At 48.1% G+C, this 11,793-nt stretch overlaps 1 protein-coding gene across 3 annotated transcripts in view; it reads right to left on the reverse strand.

Annotated features, from left to right (window-relative positions):
• Window positions 1–1,203: 1,203 nt before the first annotated feature.
• The window catches only part of dcc (DCC netrin 1 receptor), a 119,879-nt gene continuing 109,289 nt past the window's right edge, over window positions 1,204–11,793 (reverse strand). For all 3 annotated transcript variants that reach the window (XM_019890416.1, XM_019890417.1, XM_019890418.1), the window contains 3 exons: window positions 9,383–9,694; window positions 4,878–5,026; window positions 1,204–2,595 (listed from right to left, as the gene is read on the reverse strand). In XM_019890416.1, coding sequence (XP_019745975.1) covers window positions 2,506–2,595; window positions 4,878–5,026; window positions 9,383–9,694 — 551 coding nt within the window. In that variant the 3' untranslated portion in view covers window positions 1,204–2,505. The remainder of the gene's footprint in view (window positions 2,596–4,877; window positions 5,027–9,382; window positions 9,695–11,793) is intronic.

Below are 11,793 nucleotides of genomic sequence, written 5' to 3' on the forward strand. Positions count from 1 at the left end.
GAGCGTGAGCTTGAATCATAATGTTTGCAACGTCTTTCTAATGAATTCGCCACCCGTTTCCTCCGTGCCCCGCTCGCGCATGCAAGCCACCTCTGAATATCAATGCGGCTCCCGCGCCTGAGCGCGCTCGCTCTTCCCTCCCGCAGGATTCGCCTTTTTCATCGCGCCCAGATAAAGGTCTGTCAATTACAATATGGAGAATAGGGCCACGCAGTCAAATACGGAGCCGACTGATGGCTCGCTTTCTTCACCTCACTTGATTAATGAATGACTCGTCATTTTAAGTCGCTTTTGTTTTTTTGTTTTTGCGCACACAAAAATAGCGTTCGTTCCCCTTTTTCGGGTTGCTTCATCACACGCCCGAGCTCCAAACAAATGTGCTCCTCAAAGATTATTTGATGTTTTGGAAAAAAACGGCAGAATTTTAGAGATGGCTGCCAAAACTGGCCGCCGCCGCTTTTCCCCGCAGAACTTCATAAATCAATCGAACCTTGGCAACAGCAAACAAAAAAGGAGGCTGTGCTAATGACCCGTTCAATTGGACACATTTCCCTTCTGCTGTCCACACAAAGTAGTTGAAAGGCCGCGCTCTGCTCTCCTTTCCCGGCTGACCTGATGTGATAAAGGTCAAACCGAGACCAAAACACCGCAAATTTGAAGAGCAAGGTTCATTACAACTGCTTGCATTAAATTTTTTGTTTTTAAAATGGCACAAACAATTGTCCTGATGATCTTGGTGTGATTCATTTTGCTGGCGCATCAGGACATGCACATTTCAGCTTAAGAGTCTGCGCAAATAGGCTGGCGGGGTTTCACTTTCACATCCCCTTCTCCTCACGAGGGTGGCGGGGCATGCCGGAGCCGATCCCGGCCGTCTTCGGGCAGTTGGCAGGAGGGACACCCTGAACTGGTTGCCAGCCAATCGCAGGGCACACGCAGAGACGAACAAGCATCCGCGCTCACACCGACGGACAATTTCGAGTGTTCAATCGGCCTGCCATGCGTGTTTTTTGGAATGTGGGCAAAGTAGGCACAGGGAGAACATGCAAACTCCACGCAGGAAGGCCGCAATCGAACCTCGAACCTCGCACCTCTCCACCGTGAAGCGGACGTGCTAACCGGTCGCCCGCCGCGCTGTTGGCAATTTGTCAAACGAAATAGAAACGGTCAAAAATACCTTTGCAAAATATGTTTGCGTTCATGTTTCTTTTTTTTTTCTGATTCGATATAAAAAGCAGGCCCCCACTGAAGTGAACGCAAACTGAAGTTGTGACCGTGTGGGCACGCGAGACTGAAGACGGTACAAATGTTTGTTAACAGGAACTCATGAAGAAGACCCCCCCCCCTCCCCCATTGAACATGAATACTGGCAGTGAAAAATAAGTTAAAAAAATAGGCAATCATCAGATTCTCACGATTGTTTGGAATAAACCTTCGCACCAACATTCAACTGACAGACTTGTGGTGGTCCAAAGTGAGACCGCCACCAAGTATGGCGCCGTTTCTTCCATCCTGATGATCGGACTGTGTTTCGCCAACGGCCAGTACAAAACTGTCAGTGAAAATGTCGGCCTTGAATTTGAAAAGAAGGCTGTTGTGAGCTTCCCTTTTTTTTTTTTTTTTGGCAACAACACTTATTCCGTCAAGCCCGTTTGCAGAGTTTGTCCGGTCTCGCGGGACCAAAAGGCTCCGTCAAGAGCGGCGGTCGATGCCCAGTCGACAGATGAGTCGGCAAAAACAAACCAAAGAGTTTTCTGTTCAGCCAGAGCTCCGGTATTTAAGGAAACAACAACAACAACCAGAAAAAAAAAAAAAAAAAAAAAAAAGGGGGCTCCGCATTTGGAAGGATGAAACCTTGACGGATGGAAAAGGGGCCCCAAAATGTCAGAGGCCTTCCGGCAGGAAAAGGCAAGACCAAAAGAAATGCAGAAAGTTTGAAGAATTTGACACCGACTGTTCCGTGCGGCAAAGCAAGTTCACGTTGCCTCAATGCGCTGTGTGAAGGCGGAGTCGAAATAGTGGGGGAGGGGGGGGGGAACGCGCCCAAGGGCAGTCATGAAAAGGAATTGAGGTACAGTCACAGTAACCGAGTTGCGGAGGAGAATAATGAGGAGCTAATAAATACCGCAAAGAAGAGAAAGCGGAAAGATCGTCAAAATGTCTTCCTTTTCTGTGATCCCGCCCCCCCCTACGCCCCGCCCTCTGTTTCATTGAGTCAAGGAGGTGGGCATTGGGTCTTCCTAGTTTTGTTAGTTTGAGGTTGAAAAGTCCCACCGAGGAAGCCCCTCCATCACGGTCTTGTTCCTGCAGTGGATGATGTCGGACGGGGTTGAATCCAGTTGAAAGGGGAAGGCCGCGGTCCCCGGCGGCAGCTTCAAACTCGACACGCTGCGGCCGTTTGTCAACGCACTGCCGGCGACATCAAAGCTTGAAGAAGCGTTCCTGCTTTGGGGGGGACGGACGAGGGGTGGGGGGGGATGGGCGAGGGCTTCAAAAACGGAGGCTTTAGAAGGCCGAGCCGGTAATGGCATTGAGCTGCTTCATCAGCCCTTCTAAACTGGCCATCTGCTCCGAAAGGTCGTCCTGCTCGTACACCTGAAAAACAGAGCACAAGAAAACAACACAAAACAAAAAGAACGCCGCATGACTGTTGGCCTGACACAAAGCGTCATGAGGAGACTTGAAGGCATCACGCCCAACTCGAGTGTTTTCAAACTTGGACGCCATCTTTTCCCCGATCCACTCAAGAACCTGTAGCGTGCCTTCCCGGCGCAAACGTTTGTAAATGGATGACTTCGGCGACAGCGGGGGGCCACCAAAGGGAGAGCGCGCGACAGCTTTGCCTACCGATAAATACCAAAGAGGACCGGCGACAATTTTACTCCAATTGAAGTCCCTTTAAGAATACGGTCACGTGATGAGCCTCGTCTCGTGATGGACACATGACAAGGGCCTTTGGGCAACCGTTTTGTGGTCATGACTTTTTTTTGGGGGGGGGGGAGGGGAAGAATAACAACATGACGTAACAGAATAGATCTCAAAGGCTCATGACAGAAATCTAAAACAGCGGAAAATGCAAGCAAGGAAATGAAAAGGAGTGCGTTGTCCTTCAAGCGGCCCTTACAAAGACATTCGAGAAAACGTCACTTCATGCTGACGGTGACGGCTGCTCCATCAAAAAAAAACAAGGCTGCGCTTTTGAAAGAATGGACAAAAAAAAAAAAAAAATCAAGGCTGCGCTTTTGAAAGAATGGACACAAAAAAAAAAAAACATTCCGAAATCTCAGTTCCTGTGTGAAAGCACCTCCGCGACCTGCCGGAGGACGGCGAAAACGCCGGGGGCGAGCTCCACTTCAAAGCGCCCACTCTTCTCGGCGCGCTGGCTAATTAGGCGTCAGCTGAAGCTGGAGAGATGCCGCGCTCTCAGTGAGTCGGGTTTGAAAGCCGTGGCGCCCGTGTCGTTGGGTGATGGGCGCGCATATTCGTCTCTTACAAACGCAGCGTTTTAAGAGTGTCGTCGTAAGGCCAAACGTGTCCTCGCCAGGCGACGCTCACTGGACGGGTCCTTCGTTACACGGCGCGGATCTTGAAATGTTGTCGTCGGAGGAAAAAAATTGGCGGCAATTACGGACAAATTATTGGGAATGTGTTCGTTTTTTTTCATGAACGATGATGAATAAATACGATCCTTTGATGGTTTCAAAACGTATTCAAGTCTTCTTTTCCGAGCGAGTGACGCTCTGAGTCGCCTCCTTACTTGGAGCTCACGACAAATGCCGACGACGCCCGGAAGGTGGCGCCAGGCCTCGAGTCATCTGCGCAAATGGAGGCTCGCTTCGTCGCAGCTCACGAGATTTTCACGTAAAGGACACTTTGCGGCGCGATAAAACCCTCGCTGTCCACTGTCGTGTATCGTCCACTTCCAATGAAGCGAGAGAGAGGAAAAAAAAGCAGCTTTTAAGAGCAGAGTTCTTTTTTTGATCGGAGGTATTGACCCGGACCTCGTCATCGACTGGACCAAACGGCCGTTCATTTTGTCCCTGATTGCCAGCTGACCTGGATTCACTGTCTGTTACCCAGCAGTACACAAAAGATCTTCATGAGCGAAGGGGGGGGGGGGGGGGGGGTTGTAGGTGTAGCAAATGACAGGAGACTTCAGAAGATTCCACCTCAGTCCTTATTTTGGTTGTTCATGTCGAGAATTGCTGGCAAAAAGGAAATTGGAATTTGGTACGACTAATCCGTATGGTGCTTTTGTCAAATTCCAAGACATTCGATTTAGGCGCACGAAAATAAAGACAACAATAAAAAAAAAAAAAGAAAATATGTTTTTTAGCCTGCCTTAAAGTCCTCCCCTTATGGAAGGAGGAGTTGCGAGCGAACGCCGGATAGAGCAGAAAGTCAAGAAAAAGCACTGCTGACCTTTGACCCCCCTCACACAAACTCTGAAGCCGATTCCTTTTTTGACACGTCTCGTTTCAACGGCTTTTCCTTTCACTCTTCTCTGTCCTTCTCCAAGAGCCTCTCCACTCCTGTTGTCATGGCGACCGCCCCATCCGCCCTTCTTTTTCCCTTCATCCTCTCATCCGCCTCCTCCTTCTCTTGTTTCTGGACTTTCCCGTTTTTTTCATATTCTGTCCTCTCTCTCTCCTTTTTTTTTTTTTTTCGTCATGGCAACCACTTGTCCTGTTCTATTGTCATTGAGTAGATATGAATATTTAACAAGTTTCGACATCCGGCACCCCATCAGATTTTCTCTTTACTTTCCGCTCTCCTCTGCCTCCTTCTCACCCAAATATCCCCCCCCCTACAAAAGCTCTCTCCCATGTTGTGGGCCAGTCGTCAACATTTGCAGCCCGGCTTTGGTCTCGACTTACGTTGGCAGCTGAATCCTCCGTGGGTTTGGTTCCTCCTTCCTCCGGTATGTCGGGCGCCGTCGGAACTGAGACGGGAAGCAGAGGCGATCGAGCCTTTCCCGCCTGACCCAGAGAAGCCGTCTTCACCTGAGGCTTCGGAAGGCTTCCAGCTGTGGAAAAAGGGAAGACGTTTGACTTCAACACACCACCGAGGCGACTGAGGCCAGACAAATCAAATGTCTACTTCATTTGTTTGAGGGATTGAGGTGCGTATGTTTTTCCAATGGCAAAAACAACAAAAAACTGAATTATTATTATACATATTAGACGAGATTGTCGCCCGAATGAATGAAAGCTCTCCGCTCAGTTCAAAATAATTGAACCTCGATGCAACCAGACGGGGCCACAGCAGTCTTTTGATCGCGGACGAGGCTTTGGCCTGAGCGCAGAACAGCCAATAGGTGAGTTTTCAGACGATCGAGCCCGAAAATGTTGCCGAGCGGCATCTCGCCAAGCCGTATCGAGGGAACAATCCGCTCTCTGAACGCGTCGGCGGGGTCAGTTTGATGTGATGACACACAACTGACATTGATTGCTCTAAATGACGATGTTCATATGCGACTAAGTGGACCGTCAAACAAGAAACGGAAGTCTGAGCCCCGCAGTCATTTGTCTGACCGACTAACCATCGACCAATTCATCCGGGACCACAAATGGACTTGACAAGAAGGGGGGCGGGGTGGGGGGAATTCCAACAGGACAAACAAATAGACAGACTGACAAACAGACCCTTCAGTGACCAGAATTGGTTTCATAAAACGACTCATCAATACATCACTCCATATGGCATATTCCTATCTTCCGATATTCTGTGAGCAAAGGACATCCGAGCAATCTGGTTGAAGGCTTAAAATGTCGTGCAACAAAAAGAGTTGCATGACACTTGTGCACCTGGTGGCGGACCAAACTCACTGACTTGAGCACTAGAAAATAAAACACTTGCTGGGTAACCCACAATGCACTGCAGCATTATGCCTCTGTCGGTTCCACATCCACAGTAGAACCCCCCCACCACCCTCCCGCCCCCATAAAAGACAGTTTTATGGTGTCTGGCTGAGTCTCGGGGGATTTGTCAGTGAAAGGTGGAGGTGGGTGTATGGCTGAATCCCGGGGGATTTGTCAGTGAAAGGTGGAGGTGGGTGTAGATTGGCGGCTCGTCTGCTAAGAGAGGTGGATATATTTACCAAACACGTCAGAGTGAAGGTGTGAAATGACTGCCAGGGGGTCACATCAGTGCCGTCTGTCTGTTTTTCTGGGCCGAGGTGAAAGATTGAGAGATATAAAGCACCGCGAGCTGAAGATGGAGGGGGGAGCTCTTATTGATCCCGAGGATGCTTGGAAGTAAATACAGTAAAAGACTCAAAGTATACGTCCAGAAGACGTGGCGTCTCTGGAGGCGCAGTCAACTTCCAACAGCTCACGGAGGAGTTTGGGATTTCCTTGTTTTCGGCGTCGGTGTATTTTTGTCGCGTCTGTTTGATCCGTCCGTTTCCTATGGCCCCTACAACACGTTGCCCAGCACTCCCAGAGGAGCTGCGTCCTCATGATGATCGCGAGTGAGTCGGACCCCATCCCAGCTTCCTTTGGGGACAAGTGGGGTCCACCCCAAATTGGGCACCACTATATTGACATACAATTTACACTCCCATTCCCACCAATGGGCAAATTGGAGTCTTCCATGAAGCTAATAATGTAAATAAAGACGTTCAAACCCAGAACCTCTTGACAGCGAGGCAGACATGCTCACCACTGTCCTGCTGTACATTCTTTGTGTGTTTAAATGTTATTTGTTATTATCTTATAAAGAGCGACATTTAAGGGCTCATGTAAATCAAGGTGCCGCCGCATAACTGTTTTCAATTTAGATTATGTAGAGTTTCATTTTTTTTTCCCTCCTCATCAAAATCGAATTAAAGCACACCCGTCTTCGGTGTCAGTGAACCAATCTGCCAGCAACATATCCAACAGCCTGTTTTCCATTAAATGCGTATCCTTTTTTGCTGTTTGACAACAGCGTGCATGTTCACGTCATATCACTTTGCGCGACGGTTCAAACAAAACCCCGCTGTCAATCTGCGGCAGGTTGCACCATCGCTGCTATGAACCACGTCAGACAATGTTATGAATTCGTGGCGACTACAACGTAAGTGGAAATGAGATATGGCGGCAAAGCATGTCGACGGCTCTTGTCGGGCCATCCGGATGACCTGGAAGATGGACGAAGAACAAAATTAAAAAGGAAGCCGTTTGTTTGCCTGTCAGGAGAACGGGAGCATCATTTGAGATGACATTTTTAGATGCATATTTATGGAGTCACCGGCAGCAAAACAAGATTGATTTACGCGTGGTTAGAAAGAATTTTTGAAAACATAAAAATGTTATCTTTGTAATTTGAATGAGAGAAAAAGATTTTTTTTTTTAACGTCGTATAAAGCGTTTGTTTGCTCACCGTTGTGACGACGCATAACGGATTCTGCTCGGATTGAGAGAAAATCCGAAAGAAATTCAAAGTTGCCCATTTAGTTCTTGATTTTAAAATGTCTTGAAAATGTAAGCTACAGTTCTACCGCTCCACCATAAAACGCAACTCCCCGCCCGCCCCCCTCGACGCTCCCCTACACACGCAGACCCTTCCCAGCTCATATGCATCGAAAGCCCCAAATTAAGGACAGGCGAGGACGCAATTTTGCTTTAACTTCGAATTCACTTGAAAACGTTTGAGCACATGCATCCACTTCGACCTAATTTGTACGTCGGAAGAGTCCGCCTAATGTTCAGCATGATGTTTATCTTAAAAAAAAAAAATGTATGGCCGTGGTTCTCATAGTCCCACCTCACCACAAGAGTCCAATTAAAATTTTTGAAAACATAAAAATGTTATCTTTGTAATTTGAATGAGAGAAAAAGATTTTTTTTTTTAAACGTCGTATAAAGCGTTTGTTTGCTCACCGTTGTGACGACGCATAACGGATTCTGCTCGGATTGAGAGAAAATCCGAAAGAAATTCAAAGTTGCCCATTTAGTTCTTGATTTTAAAATGTCTTGAAAATGTAAGCTACAGTTCTACCGCTCCACCATAAAACGCAACTCCCCGCCCGCCCCCCTCGACGCTCCCCTACACACGCAGACCCTTCCCAGCTCATATGCATCGAAAGCCCCAAATTAAGGACAGGCGAGGACGCAATTTTGCTTTAACTTCGAATTCACTTGAAAACGTTTGAGCACATGCATCCACTTCGACCTAATTTGTACGTCGGAAGAGTCCGCCTAATGTTCAGCATGATGTTTATCTTAAAAAAAAAAAATGTATGGCCGTGGTTCTCATAGTCCCACCTCACCACAAGAGTCCAATTAAAAGAAAAAAAAACAAACACAACCCCCCCCACCCCCCCCAAAAAAAAGAAATCTGCTTGCACCGAGGGAGTCATTCACCCCAGGATAAACATAAACAAGACTAAAAACAAACGCGCTGGCTTGATGCAGCATTATTCTGCCTTGTTAGGAGACTTTGTGTGGGCTCATGTGTGTGTGTGTGGGGGGGATGGTGGAGGTATTGTGGGGCGCCCGGGAGGATTGTGGGCTGATGGAGGCCTTTGATGGTCGTTCTTAGGGTCTTTAGATGAGCCGAGTAGCGCCGCGGGCTTGCTTTTTTTCCGTGCAAAAGGTTCCTCGGAGCTGAAAATCAATGTTAATCTGAGGCCACCTGGGCGTGTAAACAGAACCATAATGGAAGTGCACGCCCACGCACGCTGGTCATCGCCACCGACGCAATCCACAAGCGTATTGCAGCTATGCCTTCGCAAAAGTACGCACGCGGTCCGGTGATTTTGGCTCACAGGCTGCACGTGATAAGAAAGAATGGCGGCAAGAGACATGCTGTACATTTGTTGAAGGCGACATCAATTTGACTCATGTTGAACAACTAGTTCAGGCTTCATAAACGGCATTTATTTTATAGCCATTTAATCTGCAAATTAACAGGTTGCACTTCTTCTCGTACAACCGCCAACAGCGTAACAAGTTCCCAAGCTTTTTTTGAATGTTACGGGGCTTGTAGCTAAAAAAAAAAACAAAAAACACCACTGGCAAACAAAAGCCATGTGATGGCCGATGTTTACCTGCCAGTCATGCAGCAGAGGCTTGGTGCTTTTAAAGTGACAGTCACCATGGTCACACATACAAGACTGTCGAAGGTAAGGATGGTGGCCCCAAGTGGCCAAAAACAATATCTGCACAAACGCGAGAGTCTCATACACATCAGACCACCTGCCGAAACACCTGAGCTACGCTCTCCATATTTGGAGATTATTTTAAGGAAAACAACGAAGAATAATAATCCACACTTTGTGTAATTTGGAGAAACATAATGCCTAAACCTTCACAAAATATTCAAGGCTACTCTTCATACGCGGCGAGGGCGTGTAGTGAAGCGAGACTCAATGTCGAAAGAAAGCATTTGTACTTACTGGACTGCGGCAGCATGGAGGTGTACACCTTGGGGTCGATGGTGCTCATCGGTGGCGGCAGGAGTGGATTCGTGAAGCTTCTCAGCGGGTGACTTGGTCGCACACATGCGGTCGGGATAGTCCGACTCGCGCCCGCCGCCTGGGATTCCTCCGATGCAACGGCGGGAGTGGCAGCGGGGGCCCCGGGAACCGGGCCCATACTTGGAACATGCTCGCCGGCGCTCACGGAGGAGCCAGGTAGGAGGGGAGTCGGCTGCTGAGGCGGGGACTGCTGCTGCAGAAGCGGATTGGTGGAAGCGTCCGTGGATATGACTGACGAAGGCGTAGATGAGGCCACACAGACCAATGGCAGAGAGGAAAGAACACAGGATACACGTAAGGCAGGAGGAAGTACAAAAACATCACTTCATAGCTCTGTGAAGACCGGAGCCAGCTGGGAGTGGGGAGCTGAAATCAGATTTCAGCTTTGATGTGTTGCCGTGCACATATTTCATCTGAAACGCCTCTCCTTGATTTCTGGTAATGCAGAAGCACGTTGTAATATGGCCTTTTAAAAAAAAAAAAAAAGGACAACCTCTTAAAAACCGTTTTCATATTTCGACTTGTCGAGCACTCAGGAAATTTTGTCCGTCTCTTTGTCAAAGACAAATTGGACGGGCTCCATCTCAAAGTGGAAGACAAAAGTGCAACACAAAAAATGTGAAGGATAACAAAATGTTTCAGGCGACGACGTCAAATGAGGCATTATTTTTCTCTTTTTCGCTGACCTTATCTCAAGTAAACAAATGAAGCGCATATACATCATGTCTGTCGACCACACTCCCGCATACCGCAGGCTATTTCCCCCCCAATTTGACGTCATTAAATGTTGTCAAATTGGACAGCCAGGTAGGCAATGACATTTTAAATGTTACCCAACATTTGTGACTTGTGAATGAGAGCTGGCTGAACCAGCCTTTTAACAAACCTAATTGGGAGCGGGTACTTTCCATATATTGCGGTCGATCGCCCCCACCCCCCCCAACACCACATAGATGTTAGTCCGATAAAGTTGGAGGTCTGAATGAATTTATCAAGGACTTGTGAAATCTCCAAACACTCAAGCGCCTACAGCCCGGGGCTGTTTATAATGTCACACGAGGTGTGATGGACAAGAGGCTCAAGTATGGTTTTGTCTGCCCCTTGACGGTTGCGTTGTAACCGCATTCTGTTGCCAGCGGTCGGTCCTCCTCCCAGGGTGTCGGCTAATTGAATGACTCTGAAGCTTCTTATTGTTTCTCGCCGAGCCATTGGTACGAGCTGACAAGAAATTAGGCGGTGATTGAATTACTGCTCCCAACGGCATCGTTTGGCTCGCAAGTAAAATGGTCTCAAATAAGACAAGGAGCATGATGGGAGGAACACTCATCGCGCAGGGTTAGCTCGGTTCATTTGATTTATTCCGTCCTGTGGCATTGTGTGATGCGATCCAAGATGGCGACACACCGCGAAAAGAAGCGCGACGTAGATCCGCTTTTCCACGCCAAGACCGCAAATTGAAATAAAAGAGGACCCGGATCGATTCATTTTTCAATGGCAACTTTGGCCGGAACCCGATTTGCTCCGAACGACGGTCGGCCATCCCCCGCGGTTCCTCTGGCGTATTTTACCACAGCGGGTTTGTGTTTCCGACTTTGATGAGCTTTTGCGGTTTTACCTTGCGTGTATCCTCTGTCCACAGTCAGGCTGGGGAAAGGCATCGGTCTTAAACTGAATTTGGTGTGGCTGAAGCTGCACGAAGGCGAAGGAAGTATACCGGGATACTGAGAGGAATCGAGGGATGGCACCGGAATGGCGCTGACCACCGCTGAAAAAAAAAAGAAAAGGACGGTGGTCGGTACAAATGGCAAAAGCTACTCCTGACGTCAAATCATGCAGTCCGTAAAGGTTCTGCGAGTGCGATGCTCATGAGACAGACGAGGCAATTTGACATCTGCGAAGGATCCTCACCAAGAAACGGAATGTCAAGAGAAAATACGACTTTTAAAACAGAAATGTTGACGTCTCAAAAAGGATCATGCCCAAAAAGCTTTTGCTTTCGTCACAGTAAAGGACAAACTGTGCCGAGATTCACCGGCCTCTACGTCTGATTCCACTAAACTCCGATCAATACGTGCATTGATTGGAAACGATTGATTATTTGAAAGCAGCAAGGCTGTGATCGTCGGCTTTAAAGAGATTAGGGCACATTTGTGTGCATGTTTGGAGTATTGCGTGGGTCGACTCGTGATCACTTGAAGCAAAGCAGAGTTTGATTACAGCAGCAAGATGACCGCAGATGTTATTGACTGAGATTATTGATCGGTTTGTGGCAGTAGGGCAGGTGCGGGTTAATGGAGATTTGTGCGTTTGAATGTGTGAGTGAAAGGCAG

The sequence above is a fragment of the Hippocampus comes genome, unplaced genomic scaffold (genome assembly GCF_001891065.2).
Source record: "Hippocampus comes isolate QL1 unplaced genomic scaffold, H_comes_QL1_v1.1 scaffold406, whole genome shotgun sequence".
Classification (NCBI taxonomy): domain Eukaryota; kingdom Metazoa; phylum Chordata; class Actinopteri; order Syngnathiformes; family Syngnathidae; genus Hippocampus; species Hippocampus comes.